Source organism: Malaclemys terrapin, chromosome 5 (genome assembly GCF_027887155.1).
Source record: "Malaclemys terrapin pileata isolate rMalTer1 chromosome 5, rMalTer1.hap1, whole genome shotgun sequence".
NCBI classification, from domain to species: domain Eukaryota; kingdom Metazoa; phylum Chordata; order Testudines; family Emydidae; genus Malaclemys; species Malaclemys terrapin.
In genome coordinates, this window is record NC_071509.1 from 89,094,275 (window position 1) to 89,120,595 (window position 26,321).

The window sequence follows — 26,321 nt, forward strand, 5'->3', positions numbered from 1 at the left end:
CCTGTCCTGGCACTGGCACCATGGACCGTGCTGCACCCCGAAGCGGCCAGCAGCAGATCCAGCTCCTAGGCGGAGGCATACAAGGGGCTCCACGCAGCTCTCGCGCCCCCTCAGCTCCCATTTCCCTCCCTGCTCCTCCCACACACACCACCCAAGGGCAGTTGGAAAAGAGCCTCAGACAGCATATTTTAAAACCTTTTATATAACAATGTTCAAACTTTCATGGGCCCTTTTCAAACTGGATACACCATGCGTTCTCATTTTCTTTTTTTGCAGACATAATTTACATGGGAAGAGCTTAGACACACTGAGGGGTGCTATTAAATACCCTAAAATATACAGAAAATGTGCTGATTAGTTGTGAGTAATAATTTTATACTTGAAAGGTCGCTAGAAAATTAAATGTGACAGTCTTCTTTCTAGCACCTGTGATGCCCATATTTTATACTCTTTAGGAAAAATATGTCTCAGAATAAAATCAATTACCTTTTTATTAATTCTGTTTTTGTAATATTTTCTTTTTCGTTTTTAACAGAGGGGGAAAGGCACTGGTTAATGGTCTGTGGTTTAGAAACAGGAAAATAATTATCTTGGCTGTCAAACATTGCATAAGAAACACTAGCTTAATTTGAATTTACCAAAGTGCTTTTAGTTTATTATATCTTGGGTGTACACATTACATTGCAAAATTCATTTTAAATAGCTAGAGAACAAAAAGTCAACCAAATGCATTTAATCTGAAAAAGGATAGGCAATAAACTCTTTCCAGGTAATTTAAATTAATCTGCTACTTCTGTCAGCAAATTCCTAAATGAAATCTTGACAGTTATGTTCACAGAGATTTTCTTTAAAGGAGAAACTAAAAGTAAAATCCAGTGCAAACAGAAGTAGGTTATCCCTTCATCTGATGGCACACCTCTCCACTAGTCCCATATCCCGCCAATCTGCTGTCATCCCACTTCTGGTATTGTAAATCATCATCTGAAATGCTGAATCACAAAAACAGATTGTGGGAAACTATTCATGTCAAAGAAATTAATCAACATATCTCAAGCTTTCTTCCTTTATTTTTATGTCTCTCCCCTTTGGCCCTTGACAAGTTGAGACCTATACCTTGAGATACCTAGCTGCTTGTTCAGTTTTAAAAACCAGCTTGGCTCTATATTTCATCTGCGCCAATTAAAATAATTTTCTGCCGAGGGTGTAACTGTTCGATGGGCAAAAAATAAGCACTTTTCAGAACTCACTTTCTGGTTAATATTTTCACACAATAATGAAGACAGGCAAGAAAGAAACCCTTATAAACGTGTTTAATGCCACAACCTTGAACCATTGAGCAAATGAGGAAAGCACGGAGGTTACACGTCCAAAGCTCTCTTTGCCTTTGGATATTAATCAGTTGCTCTGATTTTAAGGGGGAAAACCCAAACAAATTCAGTTAGAATACAACAGCTTGCAAAACTGTATTCGCTCAAACATGCATGGTAATTTTTTTCTTTTTTGTAATGGGCAAGTAAATATTCAGTTTTTCATAAAAAAAAATAATAATAAAAAAGGGGATAGAAGACTTGTCCCTGGGCTGGTAAGTTTTCAGGACAATTTTGTAAGATTGCAATATAACAATAACAGGTGTTGGCTCTACTTAGAGCCAGAAATACTTTCAACACAATTGACTGATGCAATCAGCAATAGCTAACCTTAAATTTAATTGTGATAAAAATCTCACTTAGCTCAGAATGCAGTGAGAAGGCTTTAGACTTGCCTGTGGCCCCTTTTAGGTAATGGAGCTATGAAATCTAAATTACGTGATTAAAATGGCAAGACTATGTGTCTCATAAGCCATGTGTGTGGCAGTGTCAAAATTGCCATAAGTGGACAGAATATTTAAAAAAGCTAAATTTAAAGAATTTGTGCAAAATAAATTTCTGCAGTGAGTTAGAATATAATGAATACACTCCACCCTTTTCCATCGGTATCACCTTATAAGCCTCTCACATAGCAGGAACACTATTATTTTGTGGCTTGCACATTTCAACAGCTTGTGAGGCAACACTCTTAATAAGCAATAGATTGTGAAAGTGTGGCCATTAGTACTTAACAGAAAAGAAACTGTTGACATGATGACCTTTGGTGACACTGAAATACAGGAATACCTCTAGGCACTACAGAGTTTTTAGTTTGCATAAATTTCCTTTTGATTTGTCTCTCTCTCTCTCTTCTGTAATAGATCAATATATACTTTTTAAAAAACTGCCAAAATAAGGTAGAATTCTATTTAGTGTCTAAAGCATACAAGGAAGCATCTCAAGGAAGGGGAAATTGTAAGAAGATTTGCTAGAGACGTGCCAAATTTCAATGGCGAAGAAGAAACCAACTTTTACCTTGAAACTGAAAAACATTTTTGAGTTGCTCAGATTAGATTCAAATGGCATTTACTTTATTTTAATAGATTTTGCCTTGTGCCTTAAATTACCATTGTTCATTGTAAATAATGCGACAAACGATGCAGCCATCTAGTAATTCACAATATACTATACTAACAAACCAATCTATAGCTTACCTGTTCCTTGAAAAGAACATAACACATCACCAAGACAAACTCCTTTTGCATTCACATCTATTGAGGTCCTCATAATAGCACCCATTACTGTAGTACCTGATGCCTCCATAAAGTTAATAACCAAAAATCACAATAGGCCAGTAGTCTAGCTTTGCCGCTGCTTCCTCCAAATTTAGAATTCAGCACATTTTAAAATGTCAGAATCATAGCAACAGGACAGATGAGCATGACAACAAATAGGCGGCATACAATTCTACTTTATGCTATGTTATTGGAAATGAGGTACACTATACAGTATTAATACCACCCTCTCTTTGAATGTCCTTGTGGCAATACAAGCTGACAATAATGTAATGCCAAAAATGCATATGAAAAATATATTAAAATCCAAAACAGTCAAGAAAAGCACTACAATATTATTTTTAAAAGCATTATATCCACACTATCTGTAGAGTCTGGAAACTGGTGTTTGATAGTTTCTCTTTTAGGAAAACAAAACAATAAAAAAATATTAAATTTTTGCTCATTGAAACTAACATTCTGGATGTTATTGAATTAAAAAGTCTAATAAAATGGAAGCTATAACTCAAGTGAGGACAAAAGCCCACACCAGATACATCATTCACTACAAACTATGCCTTTTGTCTCATCAAAGAGGGCTCAAATTGTCAAACTTGGGTACCTAAAGTTAAGCACTGAGATCAAAAGGAGTCACAAGTGCTCAGAACCTCTGAAAAACCATTCATTTTAGGTACCTATATATTGATATTGGTGCGCAACTTTAGGAAACCCAGCTTTAAAAAAAAATTGGCCCTGAAGCAGTGAAATGGTTGAAAGAGTCAAGGAAATCTTCAGATTGCTACTTGTTTACTAAGAAGCAGAATACTGGAGATAAAAATGTCATACTGAAAAATTGATAGTGCACAATCTTGACTGAGCCGCACTGTCAGGGAGTGAAGGAGGGACAGAGGAGCATCCCCTTCCAGGGGGTAGAGAGATTCTCTTTCACAAACACCTCTGTGTTCCCTCCGACCATCCCCAAACTTTCCCACCTGTCAAGAGAATTAAAAGAAAACTCTGAATTTCAACCCAGTGTTTTGAGGCCTCCTCAATGTGTATTTCCATATGAGGGTATAATTTTGGTCCCAATCCCCCTTATGGTAGCCCTTTGACAAGTACCATATTTATTGTTCAGAATAAATGAAAGGTCTGATTCTCCACTAAGATCAGTTTAAAACAGGAGTAACTCCTCTAAAGTCCTTGAAGGACTGGGGCGAGAGGTAAATCAGGCCCCAGCATCTCTGCTTTAATAGTATGAAAAAATTAGAAATTAGTATCCTAAATAAGACTACCCCATATTACATGGAGTACCAAACACATGCTTTGCTTATAGATGCTTCAATTGCAGTATTGGTGAAGAAAATAAGGAAAGTTTGCTCACCAGCAAGAATAATTATGCACAGTAACACTTCAGTCCTTGAAAGTGATGTTCATGAGTGGAAGCCTGATATAGTTGCTTTTTTTTTTTTTTTAAAGACAGCCTAGTCATAATTAGCTCATACCTAGTTTCACTCAAGACCATGGCAATAATTCCATTGGCTTCAACGGGACAGGAATTTGGTCCAATTTTGCAGTTTGGGTTTTTTTCTCAACAACTTGCTTTTGAAAATATTTTTAGGCTTAGTTTTTTTTAGAAGTACTGTGTATTCTATCTACAATCTAGCAACTTCACAGAAAAAACTGTTTGGTAATTTAGGCACTTTCCCCATATATCTTAATTTTTATTGTTTTCTGGTTCCATTGGACAGAGTTTACACATCAAAATTGAACAATTTGATTTATTTAAAATTCACCTCAAAATGCATTGTATTTAGTTTTTTTTGTTTTGTTTTGTTAAAAAAGAACATTCAAAGCATCAAAATATTACTAATTTAAAAAGAACCCTTGTTAAGAATAAAACAGTTTACATACTGTAGATTGGAAAAAAACCTATGGTAGATTAGGCACAGTACTAAGGCCAGCATGACAGAAAACAAGACTAACACACTCATTCAACATGTAAAAGGTCTGGACAAAGAGAGATAGTTTATTGAAAGGTATCTGTGTAAAAAAAAGTGTTAGTAAATTTTCAATCCAGACATAATTAATAAATTTAAGTCATTTATGTACTTGAAGAAAATCTATTTTCTTCCTGACAGCTAAATTATGGTTCTAAACCAAGGCAGAGTATTATTTGGAACTGGGATAGTGAACAAAAAGGATCACAGTACACAAAGCTTTAAATCCTGTACCAGGAAAAAGCAACAAGGGGATCAGTTAGGTATAGTATCTATTTTATAAAAAACAGATATAAAATATCAGTTGCATAGGGATCTAAATATAAGGCAAAGCAGAAGATTAAGTAAAATAAAGATTGTAGAAAGGGCACTATAGTGTCAAAACATAGTATTTCCATTTGAATTACTATCTAATTCAAAATCACAGTATCGTGCTAGTACTACAAACAGAGAATGTCAAACTGTCCCATTAATTTCAAATTGAAAACCAACATTAGGACTTCTAAGAAATATAAAACTAAGTTCATTGTCTAACCTGATCAGTGTATTAGCACAACAGTGCTTGGTACGTACCTGATTATTTATATATTCTACCTTCTGTAAATAATATCAAGGTTACTACTTGTTAATAAGTGTGAGATCACAACATTACTGCATGCCATCAGTGGTTTGCAGGTTTACTCAACAATTAATTATTCAGTCTTTAAAAGTGTAAGATCCCACCCTGCAGAATCTTCACCCAATGAACACAGAACACGGTCATTAATAAAATACATTAGACATTCCACCACTAATAACTAATGTTTAAGCCATGTTGCTAGATCCTAAAACCAATGTAGTTCATTATTATTAACTCACAGCAATTTTTGTTAGGAAGGTAACCTGTAGACTTCCAAATATTCTTTGCATGTATTAAATATAAAAACAGTATGTAACTATCGTTTATTTCTTGACATTTCAAGTAGATTATTAAACTGTGACACTACTTCTGCTAAATCATTTCTAAGTTGTTAACATGAAGTTCAAACATTAATTTCCATATCTACAAGTAGCTTAATTAACCTAGAATTGTAATGTATAGTAGTGTAAGAAAAAATTCTCAAAATGAATTCGTCATTAAAATTCATTAACTAGGAATACCTGAACCAACATTTTAACTGAAAAAGTGCATAAACATAGTAATACTACAAATATGTTAAATGAAGAACAAAAGGTTTTTTGGGAGCCAAGCAATACTATTTTTACACATTATTTACATTTGATGAATTATCCAGAGACCACAGGGCACAATTTAGGATCTTAAGATTTCTTTGATGTATTTAAAACGTCCTTGGACTTAGATTTCTTTGATAAATTTTAAGCATTCTTCCATCTATTCATTCTGGAAGCAACACACCAGTGAATTGCCAAGTACTGTTCAGTCAAGCAACATGGCAGTTATGGTTCTGTATTTCATCAAAATTCATTGGGATAAATGATACTTCTTTTGTTCTTTGAGGAATAGTAGAATTTTCATTTTACACTTTTAGTTGGGGTTTCAGATTCTGTAGACTGCCTCCCATCAGTCCATGCTTCTCGCGTGCTCTTCAGTGCTAGTGTTTTCTGTTGGTCAACCACAACATAATCCACTCTTTCATCTGCCACACTGCTCCCTGAACCACTGCTTTTTTTCTGGAAAGGGGAGAGTGAGAAAAAGGCAAGTTAACGTATATTTACAATCAAATGAAGCCAGGTTCATTTGCAATAGAGCTATGAATGTAACAAGTATTTTAAAAAAATAATACTACATACACAGAGTACTACCTACTCTATTCAACATATTGCATATGTTTTTGTTGAACATTATTTTACTTATGCTTGAGGACAATAAAACACTGAAAGACATCTCTGATAAAAACTTAGACTGTAACAAGACATCAGGCAACACTGATGATCATGTATAATAGCGCTCAATTTTGCTGATACTAGAAAAAATACAAATGAGGGTTGAGAGCTGTAGGGAAATTCGAATGGGAAGGTATAATCATAGAATCGTAGGATTGGAAGGGAACTTGAGAAGTCATCTAGTCCACTTCCCTGAACTCATGGCAGAACTAAGTATTATCTAGGCCATTGATACAAACACAGCCTGCTTAAGATTTTATTTTAATAGCTCCCAGTTATACGAGATAAGGCTTGTATAAAATACTAGGATTCAGGATTCCAGGGAAGAAATCCCAAGAGAGAAAATACTTGATCTACTGTGCACTCATTGAAAGTTAAAACGAAACTTCGCTACGTGTACTGAAGTTGTAGACACAGGCACTTCCCATACTGATAAAACTACAGTGACAGTTATGTGACGCAAGATCTGTGTAACTCTCAGAAAGAGATTGTGAGTAAAGTTGATGAAGGATTTGACTTCTCTTATCATGCCTTGACAAACCAAGGTAATAGCCCCATGCAAATCTGTCATTAGGATATATTATAGCTTTGCCAGAAGGGTGCAATATTGCTTCTATGACTGGCCACAATAGATAGCTGCTAGCTAATCAGGGCGAAGCTGCTGGGCTGCTTTTCTTTTTCATTGAGTAGGATAATCCAATCTAAATTTGCAACAACTCATACGTTCTTCATGCAGCTCAGTTCTGTACATCAGATCAACCTTCTTTTGAACAGTCATTTTGTTTACCTTACGAGGTGGAGTAGATTTCCCAGAATCTAGATCCAGATCTAAGTATTCGACTTGTTTATCTCCTTTGGGTTTTATCCTAGGGCTACTTCCTCCATCAAGACTGTTGCTGCCGAACAAAATCTGAAATTATAATGAAAAACAATCAAGTCAACAACAATGAATATTCGAACATTCTGCTCAGTCTATTAAACACTATCTACATAGTCAAGATTTTGGAACTCATCAAGGAGATCTCCTGGTCTGGTAAATAATTCATATTTTATAGCCTATTATTAATGATCTAACAATATTCTAAACAAAAATTAGGTTTAACTAATGTTGATCTTGGGACACAGAGTCAAAAGACAGGGGGAAAAAAAATCAAGTTTCAGGTAGACACTCCAAAAAGATTGTGTCTAATTCCTACATATGAGTGAGCTAAGGACAGTCTATGGATTTTCTGATTGGCACTCTGTGTCTCGAGTTTAACATTACTTAAGTAAAGAATTTTGTATTTCACTATATCACTATTAATAGTCATTTGATAAAAACTCAGCCTTACAATACCGGTAAAGTTTTGAAAAAAATCTTTTGCATTTCATTCAAAAACTATCATAATAACTAATCTGAAAATCCAAAAGAATTATTCAGTTGATAAAACTGCAGGATTAATCTAACTCTAGAAAATTTGGACAGGGCTGCCTAAAATGAACTATTGTATTGCATGAACCTAGTTTTCAATTAGCCCAGATTTTTACCGCCTCACCTCCTCTGTCCTCTCCCAGCCTGATCCCTCCCTCTTAACAGGTGTTATAGGAACAGTACAATAGAAGGACTCTTCTCTAAAAGATAAAGAAAAATAAAGGAAGACAGAGGGCAGCAGTCAGCAAAAAATGAAGAGCAAGGCAGAAGGAAAGACAGGGTAAGGCTGACAGCAACTTGAAAGAAAATGCTGAATATTGCTCATTTAACTAAATTAAACAGAAATATGACACATAGAAACAAGATACATTAAAGTCAATGACAGGAAAGGATGAGAAAATTATGGACCCTTTTTTAAGTTGTAGTTAAAACAATGAAGTTTCCAAAAACTTTATATACTCAGTGCATTTTATAAACCTAAAGCTTTGTAGCCATCTCAAGATCACTGGGAAAACCCCTCAATGCTTAAAGAGTTAATTTAGGGGGGTTGTTCTGTTCTTTTTTTTTTAATTCCATTACACAATTTATTCCATTATCACCAATGCCTTTAACAGTAGGAGGAAACATGGACAAACAAAAATGGCTAGGATTAAAAAAACTGAGTCAATTAAGCATCTGAGTTGTTTGTTAGGAACTTCTTTGAAAGGGTTTACTATATTTCATTTATAAAATACAAGTTTTATTGTCTGTATCATTGTTTCTGGCATGTGTAATAGTATATTACTCTTTATATAGAAAAGGGTCTATATTTCACACATTTACACAAACAGGATGTGTCCAATAAAAACAAAAACCAAAGTCTTAAAATATAATTAAAAGAAAAACAAAAGGGATTTGGTACCATAATCTAGAAGAATGAGAGATGTAAGACAGTAGAAAATTTTATAAGCAATGGGCCAGTCCTTTAGATATGAAATTAAACACATTCATTTAAGTTTTAAAATTAAATTTCTTAAGTGGTATCTTGGTCTAGTGGCTTGAACACAGAATCAGCAAACAGAAATGCCTGATTTCTAATTCTGATTCTGCTACTGATTTGCTGCATGGCTAAAGGTAATTCACAATCACTGTGTCTCAATTTCTCCAGCTGTAAAATGGAATATATCACTGCTTACTTACCAGTAACTCCTTCACAAGGCTGTTGTGAGGATCAGTTAATGCCTGCACAGTGCTTCAAATATTACTATTTGTATTTTAATTCATACTAAATAAGAATCTAAGCAACACTTAGATATTAAGTGATGAGCACTATGTAAAAAAATTAAAATAGCTAAGATGGGCCTGAGTTGAAAAGTTTGGCTACAGATGATATGAACTTTCCCAAAGTTCAATGGTGCTCTGAACTATATTTTGGTTTAGGAAAGTACTAACCTTTTATTTTAAAATGCTACTGCAAATTCTTGCTTCTATTTGGGAAAAACATGCATCACTCATGATACATTTCAGTGAACACCTAAATATAATGTACACACAGCTAACAACTTCTACACTGTATCTGATGTGAACAAGTGAAATGAAATTTAATTCACTTTTGCTAACAATTTCTTGGATGACTATACTGAAAGCAAAAAGCTATCTGAAGAAAAAAGTAGACAATATAATCATTATCATTTTATCTTGTATATAAAATATCTCCTTTTTTAAAAAAAAGTATAATAAACATATACATATTTTTAGAAAAACTTGAAAAAGAAATATCAATGGAGATTTCTTATGACATTTTTGTTCCTTCCGTGGTTCTTGCAATGTTTACTTGCAACATTTCTTTTTCAAAAGGACTCTGGAGTGGCTTGAGAATACTAGCATTATTTATATCCACTGAAACAGATTACTTACTGACACGTAGCCCAGGAACAAAGATTACAGAAAGGAAGAGACAGAAACCTTGGGAAAGAACAGATTTTAAACCCCTTTGTCCAAAAGGTGTCCTACTCTCAACTTATATTGTGGACATACTAACCTTCCTCTTTATTGAGCAACTCTACTCTTAACATTCTCACTGCTACAGTGTTAAAACAAAGCTAAAATTCTATAAAGATAAATGGTTTTTGGTTTTGATGCAGAAAATGGAAAAAAAGGTTTGTTGACTGAAGAAGGATTTGTGTTTGCATAATTTAAAAGTAAGGACTGCACAGGAAGAGAGTAGTTAAGATGTAGATTTTACATACTGAGTCTTCAGTGGACTGATTTGGATTCATGGGTACATAATTCTCTTCACTGTCGTGTGAGTCACTGCTGGAAGTTGTGCTATGAACTGAATCCGGTCTGGGAGACATAGGAAACCTGGAGGAGCTAATTACCAGGAATTATTTTACAAACAATCAAACTAGAATATTTTAACACTCCTGGTAAACAAAGAAAAAAAAGTATATTACAGCTTAAACTCTTATTTGTCAGCTTTACCAGGGTTGAGTTTTCTGGTTATACATTGTCTTCTTTATTTAACAAATGATACCGAACATACATACATACATACATATAGCTGACACATGCTTGCGCACATGGCTGCGCTTGTGTATACACACACACGCGCGCGCGCACAATGGAAATCTCAGTCTCTGCTAGAGAGGCTGAAAAAGGAAAGATTGCAGATATATTTATTAATGCTCCAGTAAAAAGAAAATAAATCCTCTAAAGTAAGAAAATCTAAGAGACTTACTCTCGTGCAAAACTTCGGGTGATAGGAGATCTAACTGGGGCTTGCAATTCTTCCCATTCTGGCAGAGGTTTTATTTCTAGTGGAGCTGGTTTTGCTATATAAAAAACAAACAACAATCTTAAAGCACAGAAAATTTGAAAACAAATCCAAATTCAGCAGCTATTCTAAGGCCAACAATGCACAGAAATCAATATCATTACTTTTATTTTAAGTTGCCACTGAGTAAAAGATTTTCATATAAACCCCAAAATACACTTATCCGGAAATGTTCATTTCTGAAAAAGGTTTCTGAACCACTGTCTGTATTATAAACTTTCCAAAATAATTATGATGATGTTAGTAATGAGTGCTAACACAAATTAAAGAATTTTGAAAGCTGAATATTAACATGCGATTCTATTCTGAAAAGGGAATCTGAAAATGGCACTCTAGGATTCTATGTTTATTGCGCCACAAAGACTCATCAAATTGCCAGTCCTGCAAACTCTAGATCTGAAATATTTTCTTGGCTCATACACCTTTGTCAATAATAAAGACTCTGCAGACCCAATTCTGCATTCACTTACACATTTGCAATCCCATTGTTAGGGCTGCAGAGGTGAAAGTGAGGGCCCTTTAACTGGAATTTAGTTAACAAAATTGATGAGGCATGAGTCATAACAGAATCCAGCTCAGTCTTCCATAGGTGAGTTAGTTCTCTGTACTGCTTAACTTGAGAGAAAAGCAGAAGAAACATACCAGCACCATTAACATCAGATGATAGGATTCTGAGTAACGTGCATTTTTACACAATTTTCAGAGCTTAAACTAAAACGGAAATTAAATTTAAGTGATTTTGAGTTGTAAAAAACCCAATGGATTTCTGTACTGCAAGACTTATAGGGAAGTCTATTTATCATCAATCTTAATTTCTATCATATTTGACATTTAAAAATTCAAATATTATTTTGAGAAGGTAGTTATGAAATTATTATGAACGCTATTAGAGTTTTTTCACAAAAAAACCCCCAAAATTAAATATCAGCTACACAGGATTGTTGACAGCCATCTGACTGCTCCAAGACCAACCTACTTACCAATATCAAACTTCAGCCAGTTTAAAACTAGTTCATACACAGTGAAACCTGTCAAAGTGACCACTTGTGGGACTCTCAAAAATCAATTGCTTAACAGAGGTGGTCTTATAAGGGGGAGCAGAACTGTACTCATTTCAGCTAGGGGGGCTATTTTGAGGCAGTATTAGGATAAAGGCTTATCTAAAAAGGTCAGCCCTTGGTACAAATTTCTATGTAATTTTTTTTTAATTGAAATGTTACAGATAAGTGATTATTGGACTTAATCGCACCAAACTGTTCTCCACTGCAGTTAAAATGCAGTATAGTCACCTATATGTAGCTCAAGAGGTATCAGCATACATCAGTAATTTACAATGAACATCAGAACTTACTCTGCCAGCTTAATTCATGCTTAGCAGCAACTTATTTATCAGGTAGTCCCATTGATTTAAAAAAAATCCCAATAATTTATTTCCGTGACTTACTTAAGGAATAAGATACTACTCAACGTAAGCTAGGATGGCAGAACTGAACCTTACTTAAGCAACAAATATGCTACCGGATGAGTGGCTATGGTGGATACCAGCACAGCCCAAGTGCTTTTTAAGGCATGAGACTGAATGGCAGCTACACTCAACAGCCCAAGTGCAACTACTGTATCTTTAGAAATGCAGTAAGGTCTTGATCGAAAGCCCAATGAAATCAGCAAGATTCAGTCTATCAATTTAAATGGACTTTTGATCAGGCTTTAAATGCACTTGATGAAGCATGCTTTAAAAAAAAAAAAAGTTTGACATTTGTAATTTGTCCTAACCCATGTGACTGTACTGGATACCAACACAGTTAGTGTCTACAATAAACCTGTCAGACTCCACCTTCGTAATGCTCATTTAAAAAACATAAATGAATTCGCTGTACTAATAGATGGTCACAGGATCAATCTCTTTGACTGCACCTTGACATTTAGCTAACAGCAGATTATTAACTTGTGACATTTATGTTCTCTCTTAATTAGAAGTTCTTTCAAACAACATACTGGTTGATCACATACCCTTGTTTCTAAATAAACAGATACAAAATTAAATCTGAAATATGAGCAGCTATAAACTGAACAGAACAAAACTTGTATGTATAAGTGTTAATTTCTGGTAAAGTTTTACTTATACTATTCAGGATGTAAGAATGTTTTCCTCTGCATGGGAAACACTTTTGATTAGCAAGTAAAATGTGTCCAATATCTTAGATTACAACATTAGCAGTGACAATGCTTTATTACAGTTTAATCTTTAAAAGAAACATACTTTTTTTTTTTTTTTTTAAAACACAGCCCCATACAACATGCAGTGCTATAGTACATACCCTTTCTTCTTGTAGCAAAGTCACCTATGGTTTGTGAATCAGTTCGCTCTAAACCATGTGGTTTAGGTCTTAAAATTTTAGGACTTTGACCTAATTGGTAAAAAGAAGACTCTCTTAATATAATGTTCGTTTTATAATTGGAAAAATGGAATTCTGTAAATAAGCAGCAGAACCCCTTGCAGAAAGGCTAACTGCATAAGCATAAGCAAGCTGCTGAGGGAGAGTTTTACAGCCCAGCTAGGTCTCATGCCAGGGCTTAAGCACGACACTTTAAAGGAACAAAACATTGCATGCAAGAAGCTTGTCTGAAGCAAGTAAGATGTATCTAAAAGGTAGAAAGCTATTAAAAAAAAAAAAAAAAGACATTTCTGTTGAATTACAATTTTTAAAAGTAGTTTTGAATAAAAAATTGCCATGTTAGAGGAACATTTAAGAAGATATGGAAAATGGTTATCCTTTAAAATTTAGGTTAAAATGAAATTGTAAAAGATAGTTTATATGAATTTCCACTATATTAATCCTTAAAAACCAGCAAAATCCCTTTATTTTTCTTCCAGATAAGTCTTTTGGGAGTCTTTTTCATACTATATTTGCTGATCTGTCTCAAGCTTCCTTCTGACCCTGAGGAAGCAGACATGACTTTCTCTTAGTGTCACAGTCATTCTGTAGAGGACTAATTCCAGGTTTAATTCTGGGCCACGGGCTGTGATATAAACTTAAGTCTGCATATGTCCGATCCAGAAGAACTCTCATTGATGTTAACAGGAGGTCTGCATAAAGAGCTAGAGTAGATCGACTGTGGCTATGTTGATGTTATAAATAATGCCAAACGTTTCAGATCTGGGTTCCTCAATACAGGCTCCTGAATCCCATATTTAGGAACTCAAATAAAAAAGTGTCCTAATTTTCAGAGGCGCTTACTACCTGCTGCTCCCACTTATTTTAAACCTCACTTTAGGCACTCAGGTTTGAACAATTTGGCACAAACTTTTCCTATAGCTATTTATTATTCAGTATCTTACTGTTGTATTCATAGATATTGTTATATTCGGATGACATGCTGCCCTTTATGACCACTGTATTTTTGACCTTTGTTTCTCTTTCTTACCCATCTTTTTTTCTCTGGTTCTCTTCTCCCAGCCTTGTCTTTGTCTCTCTCCTTCTTTTGCCCCTCTGCATTGTTCTCCCTGGAGCAAATCCCAAATCTCCCCCCTCCCTCCATGGGCTACATTACCATTCCCCTCCCTGTCCTAACTGCTCAAAGGGATAGCTATGGGGTTTGAGCATTAGCCTGCTAAACCCAGGGTTAGGAGTTCAATCCTTGAGGGGGCCATTTAGGGATCTGAGGCAAAAATCTGTCTGGGGATTGGTCCTGCTTTGAGCAGGGGGTTGGACTAGATGACCTCCTGAGGTCCCTTCCAACTCTGATAGTCTATGAAAAACTCTATGAAAACAATCAGCAATGAAATAGTTAATGTTAAGCGGTTAAATGTCACCATCAAATTTAAGAGGGAATGAGATTGGTGGAGAGCAGGGAGTTCACAGCTATTGTTTCAGGCTATCTGCAGACTCAAAAAGACAACACTATATTGGTTTATAATTGCTTAACATTTAAAATTATTAGTAACAAAAACATCCAAACATAGGCCAGAATCTTGGCATACTTTAGGCTTAATCCTTTAAAACAGGTCAAACAGCAGATACCGTTTCAGTGTATTTCACACAGGTTAAGTAACTACAACAGCTAACTAGCTAGGCTTAACTACAAACTCCTGCTAAATTGTGAAGTAAATTTCTCTTTTACTTTTTTCTTCTATTGTATATACTTTACACCTATAAATTTGCAATAAAGATACGGTAGCTCAAGCTATATCATCTGATACATTATACTGTGCTATTACTAGATTACACAATTCTTAATTGACACCTTTTAGATGCAAGAAACTATATTAGAAAATTACAGCTATCAAAAGGCATTCTGTAATAGACCCCTTCAAGAAAGTTTAATTGCCTAGGCAACCTGACCACAAAATACTCCATATAGTTCATACGAGGTTGTCCATTTTAAATATATATGTGGTCAATGTAAAACAGGGAATCACCACAGAGCAGGTCTGTTTCTAGTGGGGGCTTGCCAGTATCTGTTCTTAGCCCTACACTATTTAACATTTTTAATCAATGACCTGGAAGAAAACATATAATCATTACTAATAAAGTTTGCAGATGACACAAAATTGGGGGAGAGGTAAATAATGAAGAGGACAGGTCACTGATACAGAGTGATCTGCATCATTTGGTAAAGTGGGTACAAGCAAACAATATGCATTTTAATATGGCCAAATGTAAAAGTACACATCAAGGACCAAAGAATGTAGGCCATACTTAAAGGATGGGGAATGCTCTCAAGGGAAGTTAGCTGTGAGATGTGCTAAGTGTTTCAAAGAGTTCAGCCTAAATATCATACAGATTTTGAGTCAAGAGAACTGACAACTTCTTAGACAAAAAGAAAAGAGTTTTGAATTGTCTTGTAAGCTAAAGATTTTAACAACTATTTGAAACTTTGGTTCAAGTGGCATAAGACCTGGTGGTACTGGTGAAATTCCAGAAGAGTTAGAATAGCTTCAAAATTATTACCTGCATGTTACGTTCTGGGTTTCCTGTGTGATAGTCTTGTGCATGTATCAGTGGCAAAACTTGGCTATGAGTATCACCCGGCCAAGGCAATTCAGAACTGAATTTACATTCTGATAATTAAATAACTTGTCTAAACTTCTAAATCCTACTGTAGAATTGTTTGGTTGAATTGATGTGAGCAGTCCCATAATTCCATTGGCATATAAGCTTGATTGGAAATAAATAAGGATAGATCGTTCCACATTAATACCAGAATCACCCATACACTCATACTAGTAAAGAACTAGGATAAAAGTTTGATAAAACTGTGAATTAATTTAACTGATTTATTATCTCTTGAAAACTAACATCCCACATTGTGGTCAATTTTTCTGTCTGTGAACACCAGAATCTAACCATCTTTATTTTGCTTTTTGTAATTTTTTAAATCTGCTTTAAAAGCTATTTTGGCTAATAAAACTCATCAATTTATAATAATTCTTCACTCTGTACTTATGCTAAGGAGAACAGATCCAGAGAATAGTGAGAAACCTAGCAGAGGTAAGTGATTAATTAAATTATTTAGCCAATGTATATTGTGTAACCTATCTTTAATGTGGCTGGTAGGTGTCCAACCCACTACCATGACTTGTTATTTTAGGTCTGTTAATGATTCAATGTGGTTTTGAGCAACTTCCTCAACCTATGTTGCAGTTTTAATATTGGATATATACACTTATCTACATCAATCTTAATTTATTGTTTGCAAAGGATTATGAAATCCTCTATGCAGCAGCAGGAAGAGCAACACAAAGAGCTTTTCCATGTCTCAAGGGCTGAACATACAGAATCCACAGTACTTTCAGCTCCTGGCATCAAAGGAGACTGGGGCCAAAACAATGACTTGGTGGCAACATATTGTTCTGCTACCAAACTGCCAGGATTACCCAGTCCCACTATTTCAATTTATCAGATTTAAAGTTTTTGTAGGAGATATTTTTGTACAAATTAAAAACAAAGACTATCTCTGCTCTGTCATCAAAAGACCTTTATATCATTCCTCTTTCCGTCTCTCTCTAAATATATATTTCTATGTGTCTATCATCATTAGTATCAAGGCTTCCTATTAATTACCCAGAAAACATCAGTTCTATCACTATCTCAGATTTTTCTATCATGCCTCTGATTAATGCATCTGAGTACTGTAATTAAATTTCATTAAGTGTTGATGAAATGTGGATTCCATGGTGGGGTCAGCTCTTTGCTTTTTCCAAGTTGTAGGAAGCTCCTTTTAAGGAGGATGAAGTACAAAAACAATTAGCTCATACTCCAGTAGATTACTTTCTGAGCAGAATGAGTCTTGGTGACTGTCTTCTAAGAGATGAGGGACTGTTCTTCAGCTTTATTTATTGAGGGTTGGAGGGTAAAGAGATGCGTTTTGCATTGCACTCCAAAGTCGCCTAGATTTGGGCTCATTTAATCTCTGGTACTTCAGAATAAAGCAAAAGGATCTTACATATTGTTTTAAGAGGCATTTGTCTGTTAATTTAAGTCCAAAATTTAAATTTTGTAAATTATTTTTAAACAAACACTTAATATAAATTTTTCATGAACATAATAAAAAACAACAAAAACAATTTTGTTTGCATTTAAAACATTACATTGCAGCATTTGCAACTGTATACTACAATGTTGTACTAATATGCAAGAAACAAAAATTAAAAAGATTATAAATGAAATGGATTATAAAACAGAAGTGAGACTAACTAGTGTACTACAAAAGGCAAAAAAATGGAGAACAGTGTTTTTGGTTTTAATAAGCAATAATATTTGAAACTGTTAAATAGATTTGTTTAATAAAATACAATTTAAGTTGGCAATGTAATGCTCTGTACAGATTCCCCTTCATCCATACATAAATTATTTTGGGATATAAATATTGTGCAATGGGACTTCATGCTGGAGGGTAACTAATAAAGTGTAGTTTTCTGAAAAATTGTGGTAAGTAAAACTGTCAACTAGAAAGAGCACTTATGGATCTAGTGTCAGAGTGTACCCAATCACACATGATTTCTCCTCCAGAATTTCAGACTACCAATGCTCCTTTTGTCTGAGAAATTGTTAGGAGTAGCCCATTTGGCACATAACTATTTTTTTTTTGATCAAACAAAGGTTTAAACTGAAAACAGAAGCCTTAATATCAGAGGGGTAGCCGTGTTCGTTTGTAACCACAAAAACAACGAGGAGTCTGGCAGCACCTTAAAGACTAACAGATTTATTTGGACATAAGCTTTTGTGGGTAAAAACCCACTTCTTCAGATGCAAAAAGAAGATGCATCTGAAGAAGTGGGTTTTTTACCCACGAAAGCTTATGCCCAAATAAATCTGTTAGTCTTTAAGGTGCCGCCGGACTCCTCGTTGTTTTTGTAGAAGCCTTAATGACACAAGAAGCCTTAGTCTTGTGTAGTAAGCATGAAAAGAAAGCTAGCATCAAAAAGTACAACTGTTCAGACAGTGGTACAATCTTTCATTACAACAGCAATGACCTAACATTTTTGGTTTTCATGACACTTAAGCTCTTCAGGGCAGGGACTGTCATTAGTTTTGTGTATAGCTCAGCACACTGTCACTGAAAAACAAATACAGAGTAAATCTAAGATTTTGGTTAAAGATGGATATTTTTGGACCACCTACTGTTGGCTGCTTGATTTGTTGCATCAGGAAAATTCCATTTAAATGCCAATGCCATTTATATCTCAGTAATTCAGGGCTTAAAATTAAAAAGGTAAATCTACCAACATGATAGAAATACATGCCCTGTTAATGCAGTTTCCTGGCCACCACCAACAGGACTCTAATCCTCACAACCAAAAGAGATCTGAAGTAGGAATTCTAGACCACTGCCTTATTTGGAGTGGGAGATGGAGGGGAAAAGCCAATATTCAGCAAGTCAGGTGTCCCAAATGGCAGTTGTTTTGCCCTTATGAAAAAGTATAAAATTATAAGATCATTCATTGACTTCAAATTTCTGATCTCAATTGTGGTTTAGCACGATATCCTGTTCCAAGTAAATGCCTTGTTTACAACATTACAAACTCAGTTGATGGACATCGCAACCGCTACTACTTTGATCAGAAGCTGCTTTGATTTAATTGTGGCCTACAGAGACAACAGATTCGAAGATGGCATCACTGCTGCCAAAGCAATGGTGGAAAACGTAGGAGTTGAGCCTGTCTTCAAGGAAACTCGTATGCATCAGAAGAAAAGACAGTTTGGTTATGAGGGTAGAGATGAGATGATGGGAAGCTCAGAAGAAAAATTCAAGAGGGAGTTTTTTTGCTCGATTATTGACACTGCTCAAGTGTCCACTGAAGAAAGGTTTGGATAAATGAAGCACCATGAAAAGGTCTGGTTTTTCTATATGACCTTAGTAAGCTGCCAGTGGACAGGAAAACACTCTTGAACAATTGTACAGACCTTCACCAGATGCTGACACATGGGGAATGTTCGGACGCCAATGATAAAGACCTCTATGCCAAATTGGACAACATCCATCACATTTTGCCACACGGGAAGAACTCTCCACTCCAAGTTCACCAATTCATTCATGATGCAGAGCTGAAGGACACTTTTCCTAATGTGTGGATAGCTTTGAGGATTCTGCTCAGGCTGCTGGTCACAGTTGCAATTGGTGAGTGCATCTTTTTGAAGCTCAGGCTCATTAAAACATATCTTCAATCAATTGATTGCTGATGAGAGACTGACGTCACTTGCTATTTTATCACTTGAAAATGCCATTGGCCAGTCTTTGAATTTCTCTGATGCTGTGCTTCAGTTTGCGAGGGCCAAGGCGAGAAAAGCGACCTTTTGAACTAACGGACTAGGGTTAACATTCTAAGGCTGTTACCTACTGTAACACAAGTTAACACTGGCCCACCCAATGCTAGTGCATAGTTCAATTTCTTGATGTTAGGGTATTTCAGTTATTCTTAAAATTATAATGTTTCTATCAGCTGAGGAAACAATTATTTGCTATATATGACAAGAATAAATACAGATTTACAGATCCCAGTGGGCAAATTTATTGTCGTACATGACAGGGATAAATTATGCATGCAAATTGTGCATCAAAGTTGTGAAATGGGCAATAAATGCAATTAAAAAAAGTTATTCAGGAAAGTTTAACAAATGGCGGGAAGGGGATGCTGAAGATGCTCCTGGCCTGGGACGCCATTTGGTCGAGGGCCGACCCTGGAGATAGGATAATTTTTTTCTCAAATCTGGCCAGTGAAATGAGATGGATGGTACTGACCCTTTGTCCTGAGGACATACAACAATGCTAGAAATCAGTTTGTTATGTATGCTTGCATCTCTCTGAATAAAAGAGCTGTTTTTGAGATAAAAGAATTGGAGAGTCTGGAAGTGATTCTAGCTGTCTTTACCTTCTCCAAATAAAATTTCTCACAGCATCAAAGATACTTTTAGATACTCCAGAAACGAAGAATGTGTCAGAAAGGGAAGAATCAGAATCCAGATAAGTCTTTTAACTGTAACTTTGATCTAGGGTTCACCGATCCATAGAATATTTGCCAAATATCACAACAACTATTCAGTGAATACCAATGAAATTAATCAAAGAGTAGTATGTCGAACACTATTCGAGCAGCTCTACTCTGCTACTCACACTACATATGTCCATATTTAATTAAGCCTCAAAAATGGGATGAACTGAAAGCATTTAATCACACAACAATTATTTTATATTGTCCCAAGTACACAGTGCTTCAAGGGGGTGATTGAAACTCCAGAATCATTGACCACTCAGAATAAAGCATGTGGGACGTCAACTTGAGGTAGCTCTTCAGGTTTTATATAAATGTGAGAGATGGCAGACCTTCTTGAACAGAGAGCTTTTCCCTAGGAAATCAAGCATCATATTAAGGCTACATAAGAGGGAACATTCCAACTTGGATGTGGAAAGGGCTAACCTGCTTCATTTTATTTAAAAACCATAGACATCAAAATACCTATTTATATAAATACATTGGGAAGAGTCAGAAACAATACTGGGGGGGGGGGGGTGCTACCAACATTCTTTCATTCCTCCTCCTGTCAATTTCAAGATTTTTCAGGTACACACTACAGTTTTTAACAACATTTAGTAAAATACAGCCTGAAAAGTTGTTTATGTTGTTTTTTAAAAAAATTTAGACCAGGCCTTCTTTATTTGATGCTTTTTTCTACTCTATACATCTAAAACTTAGCAGAACTTCACTTGCTGCTGGACTACATTTAGCTGCAATTAAAAAAAAAAAATACTTAACTTGGAACTGTTAAATGTCCCACCTTCAGCTTTTTGTAACAGAAATTCAAAGCTGAAACAACCAAGCTGCAAATTAAGAACTGCTGGATCTTGGCAACGAGCTAGGTAAACGGCAAATAAATTACATTTAAAACTACTTCTTAGAAGCGAACCTAGTAGTACAGTAGTGACTTTGCACTGCCACAGGCGAAACCTGGGTTTAATACTTGCTTTTGGGGCAAACAAATGCTCGTGAAACAGTGATCATCTCCTTGGGTGTCATGGAGAAGGCAATAAAAAAAGTATTTTTTATATCTCTAAACAGAAACAATCCCCACCTCAACTGAACAAGTGGAACTGACAGAAGCAACTGGAAGGATTAAATACTTCACTTTTTGATTATTTAGTAGAGTAAAATGAATGTACCCTTAAAACTGTATTGCTACTCCGAAAAATGACTATAACAGTTATAAAAATATATATAATCTATATAACCTATAAGAATTGGCAGATTCTTACTCAGTTTATCTGCTCTCTGTGTGAATTTAGAACTAAATCAAAGCTGACACACAATAATTTTTACAACTTTTTAATACTACAGTGCCAATGAAACTCTGGGAGAGCGAGGTGGATTCTACTCTAGCTCACGCATCATTATCAGAATTGTTAGTTTTGAATGCAGAATTCATTGTTGCAGTGCTGCCACTCTGTTTATTTAACTATAAGTCTTGTCATTTTTTGTCATTTTCTTGTGATATTTGTCATTTTCTTAAAACCCAAACCTCTGATGTCACGTTATGTGAGCTTTCGTTTTCAAAAGAAAGCACATTTCTAGCTATCATGGTTTCAAAAAGCTTGACAATGTGAAAGGCTCAAAACCCAGAAGTCAAACAGAACCCTAAATTAATTATTTTTTAAGTTCTTGTGAATTTTGAATGCATGGATTTTGAATTTGTGATGTATAAGTAACGAAGAATTTAGGTTTGACTTTCAGATTGAGTTTGCAAAGAAGTAAAAAAAATAATTTTTTATATGTAAAGTGAGGAGATCTGATCTTAAATGGTATTTGAACAAATAATTTTTCAGACTAAAACCAACTTCAAGGTGTTCCACATTATATTTTAGTGGTTCAATAATACACTAGCTTAGATGGTGAAAGACATAAATGCCACATGGCCTCCTTGAGTTTTATTTGATGATGCTGCTCCTGCTATATCAAAACGTACATATCGTTCAAACTGCATACAAATATGTCACAAGGAAATTGTACACTGGGAGAGAACAGGGTGTGTGTGTGTGTGTGTGTGTGTGTGTGTGTGTTAAATCACACATGTACTGTACAAACCAACACACAATCATGGGTGATGAAGACTGTGGCAAAGTCAGAATCAATTCCAGCACTTACAACTATCATCTATGAGAGAGGTTTTATATAAAATTCTCTTCTTCAAAGGATGACTATACCTAAAACCACATTAAAAAAAATAATTACTGGAAGCTTTATTTATATATTGCTTTTTAGTAGGATCCTACTTCAAGTTACTGTACAGTGCAGTCTAATGCTTAATTTCAGTAAGTCTCAAAGATATAGTTTGCCTTTCAAATATATTCAGAAGAACTACATAGTAGCCCACATATTTTCTGCTTCAGCAAAATCCAGATTTAGATGCCAATCTCGATATCATTTTGTGGCGTCTTAAAAACAAATAATAATAATATAGCATGCATTTGCCCCAGTCTTTCTTTAATGTTTTTGTCACCAATTTCTACTTGTCACATATTGTGACGAACTGGGACTGTTCTTACTGTGGTCTTTGAATGTTGACAGGGAAGTGTGGCTAGGATAGTCTGCATTGGGCGATGGGAGACTGACCAAGGGGGAATACCTGAGCATGTAACATGAGAACCCACGAAGGGGTTAGAGGCCAGGTGACACCTTTGCCAGGGAAACTGAACAAAGGCTGTGGGAGGGGTCGCTGAAGGCAGAGTTTCAGGAGCTGGCTGGTGATATGGCTGGGAGGCAGATGGGGCTCTGACCTCCCAAGGGGGCTGGGGTGCCCGAGGACCCCAAGATGGACCTAACTGAGGGGGATCCTGTTGTCTATGCCTGCAAGACCTGTCTTGGACTGTGTTCCTGTCGTCTAAATAAACCTTCTGCTTTACTGGCTGGCTGAGAGTCATGGTGAATCACAGGAAGCCGGGGGTGCAGGGCCCTGAGTCCCCCACACTCCGTGACACACATAAAATTGCATGAGGTAAATTATCTTTCACTTTCCTCAAGTGTAATAAAATAAATCGAGGACATTAAATTACTCTACTTTGGCATCTAGTTTTGTTCTTAGAACTCTAGGTTCTCTCAAAGAACATGATTTTTCCCCTCAGGAGTTCTTTTTCTGATAAAGAGCCTTTTCTTGTCAGAAAAGGAAGTCAAGGAATAGTTAACTACTGAATCCTCCTGGGAAGCAACAAGTTCCAGAGAACAGGGCACATCAAGCTAGGAATCAGGAGACCTGGATTCTATGTGTGGTTCTGCTATTGTTTCAAGTGTATGACTTTGAAAAAGTCTTTTAGTATTTCCATGCCCAATTTTGCTCATCTGGAAAATAAGAATAAATAGAGTGCATATCCATTTGTCAAGAGCTTTGAAGTCTGTTGATGGAGAGCCATGTGAATGCTAGGTGATATATTATTTTGCTATAGCTGAGTAAGTCTTGAGATTTCTTAAACCCACAACCTTTTTTTGTTTGTTAATCATGTTGTAAAATCATGTCCGTTTTTTACATATCACTTCGATGAGTGTTTTTGTTATCATGACTGTAAGCTCCTCTAGATACTGGACCGGGGTGAAATCCCGGCGTCATTCAGTCAATGGGAGCTTTGCCAGGTTTCCATCCCGGTCTTCTAATTGGCTTAAAAAGCCATGCTCCTCTGTGGCATTATGTACATATTTATTTTTTAAACCAGCAATTAATCTTCTCTGTTTCATGGACTACATTACTTAAAACTCTAGTACATTGTCATAATACTTCTTGGTCTATTCAACTGCACTGAAGAGGACAATGAGAAAACAAAGTAGAGTTGTCAACAAGGAGTCATTCCTGTTTCTATTCCTAAAACTTCTTCTTTCTTCACTCTCTACTACATTTGGGTACATTTCCTTCTGCTTTTCCTTTGCTTTAATAAATGATGCTTCAAGGAAGGAGTGCTTGATAGTCTCAAAGAATTAAGATGTCATAGTACAGCTTGAGGCCAAGCTAGTCAAATACCTTTAGATTTAGAGGAACACCACCCAGTTGTGCTGATGGAAACAGAGATTCCTTAAAGGCAAATCCCATTTTGCTAGCAATATTGCTTCCAATTTAGCATCACACCACATGCAACTATGGCAGGCTAGAGCAGCAAAAGCACAATGACTACAAAAGAAATACAATGCGAAAGACTGGTCTTTTAAAGTAACATTTAAAAATATACTTTTCAAATTCCGTTCAGATAAGTACAGTAAAAACACAAGGGATTGAATACTCTGGATTTTGTCCCAAAAAGTATATCACTTACCTGTTATTACACTTCTCTGAAGGCTGTATCTTGAATTGATCCAGGCTGTTGGGTCATGAGGCCTCAAGCCATGCTTCAAAAGAGCTTTCAAAGGTTCCAGAAATTACTGAAAGCTCCCCTGTTTGCGGGAGCAGCTGTGAGCCAGGATAGGGAGTGGCGTTACATATGATGCATTATAACCCCAAACTATTTAATCCTTTTTGACCAAGTAAATTTAACCTAGGAAATAGTAAGACAGGCATAGCCTAACTCAGTTCACAGCTGCTGCTTCCTTTTTTTTTTGCCTCAGGGACACTTCTGCAAATAAGAAGTCTGGAGACTGCTAGGCCCCCAGCTATCTGAGGGGGTGGATGGGTGTTCATGTGTATATTAGTATGCATATATGCAGGGCCGGCTCTGGCTTTTTTGCCACCCTAGGCAAAAGAGCCACCCGCCGCCCCGCGTCCCCCGCCCCCAGCGCGGCAGGGGAGGGCCCGCTCTCCTCGGCAGCCAGAGCGCCGGGGGGAGGGCGGAGAGCCCCCGGCGGCCAGAGTGCTGGGAGCAGGGTGGAGAGCCTGGCCGGGGCTCTCCGCTCTCCCCGGCGGCCAGAGCACTGGGGGGAGGGCGGAGAGCCCCCGGTGGCCAGAGCACTGGGAGCAGGGTGGAGAGCCTGGCCGGGGCTCTCCGCTCTCCCCGGCGGCCAGAGCGCTGGGGGGAGGGCGGAGAGCCCCCGGTGGCCAGAGCACTGGGGGGAGGGCGGCGAGCCCGCCGCGGCTCTCCGCTCTCCCCGACCGGCCGGAGCGCCAGGGGGAGGGCGGCGAGCCTGCTGCGGCTCTGTTCTCCCTGGCGGTCGGAGCCCAGCGGGGAGGGCGGTGAGCCCAGTCGCGGCCCCGCTCTCGGGCCAGAGTGCCCCGCCTCGCCGCCCCCCTCCAGGAGCCGCCCCAAGCACATGCTTGGTGGGCTGGTGCCTGGAACCGGCCCTGCATATATGCTGGTGAATTTTAGGTTGTTAATTTAATATGAATGAATTCTCAAGGATACAAAGGGATACCACCACCCACAACTCACCCCTTCTTCACCATGTTAAACCCTCTTTTACAACACTGTACTATTTCCTAAGAACTAGCATTGAGAAAACATCTAAAAAGGTGTCCAAATGTTCCGATATTTATGCCTAAGAGGCCCACTCTCTTTTAGCCACTGACAGGGCCAGGTCTCTGTTGGTTAACGTGTTGGTTCCCAGAGATGGTGGAACCAGAGGAAGCAATACAACATTGCAAACCTCATTTCCACAAAATAGATTGGGAGAGGGGGGGCGGAGACAGGGAACAGGGGTAAATATCTGAAATCACTGCACCAAACCTTGGTCTCATTAAATTCTATGGCAGAACTCTGACTCCAGTGAGTCCAGGATTTCACCCATTACTATCCCGAAAGCCTTCCAGTTCTCAAAAAAAAAAAAAAAAAAAAAAAAAATGTCAAAGGGATCTGTAGACAGAGGAACCCAACAACACTAAAAAGCACAGGGCAATCTGTTCTTATCTGTGAATTCTCATTACCTTATTAGTGTGTGTCATGGCCTTAATGTTATTTTAAACACAGAATGTGAGGGGAAATGTTTCTCAACTACCCACAAATTATTTTTAGCATTGTAAAAATTTGTTGAGCGGAGTAAACACTAGTTACTGTTTAAAATATTGTTGTTTCATTTGCACATCTATGTAAAAATTTAGGTCAAACTAAAACAATTGCTAAGTGGACCAAAGAACAGGAGGGGTGCATATGTACTGAGCCTCAAGCTTTATTTACCCCTCCGAATACCAAGCA

General features: G+C 36.8%; 1 protein-coding gene across 6 annotated transcripts in view; it reads right to left on the minus strand.

Moving 5' to 3' along the window:
• Positions 1 to 633: 633 nt before the first annotated feature.
• The window catches only part of GAB1 (GRB2 associated binding protein 1), a 138,924-nt gene continuing 113,236 nt past the window's right edge, over positions 634 to 26,321 (minus strand). For 3 of the 6 annotated variants that reach the window (XM_054029423.1, XM_054029420.1, XM_054029425.1), the window contains 5 exons: positions 13,046 to 13,135; positions 10,632 to 10,725; positions 10,141 to 10,264; positions 7,289 to 7,411; positions 634 to 6,288 (listed from right to left, as the gene is read on the minus strand). In XM_054029423.1, the coding sequence (XP_053885398.1) occupies positions 6,130 to 6,288; positions 7,289 to 7,411; positions 10,141 to 10,264; positions 10,632 to 10,725; positions 13,046 to 13,135 (590 nt within the window). In that variant the 3' untranslated portion in view covers positions 634 to 6,129. Of the gene's footprint in view, positions 6,289 to 7,288; positions 7,412 to 8,036; positions 8,113 to 10,140; positions 10,265 to 10,631; positions 10,726 to 13,045; positions 13,136 to 26,321 lie in introns of all 6 variants that reach the window. The other 3 variants (XM_054029424.1, XM_054029422.1, XM_054029419.1) reach the window with 2 other exon arrangements.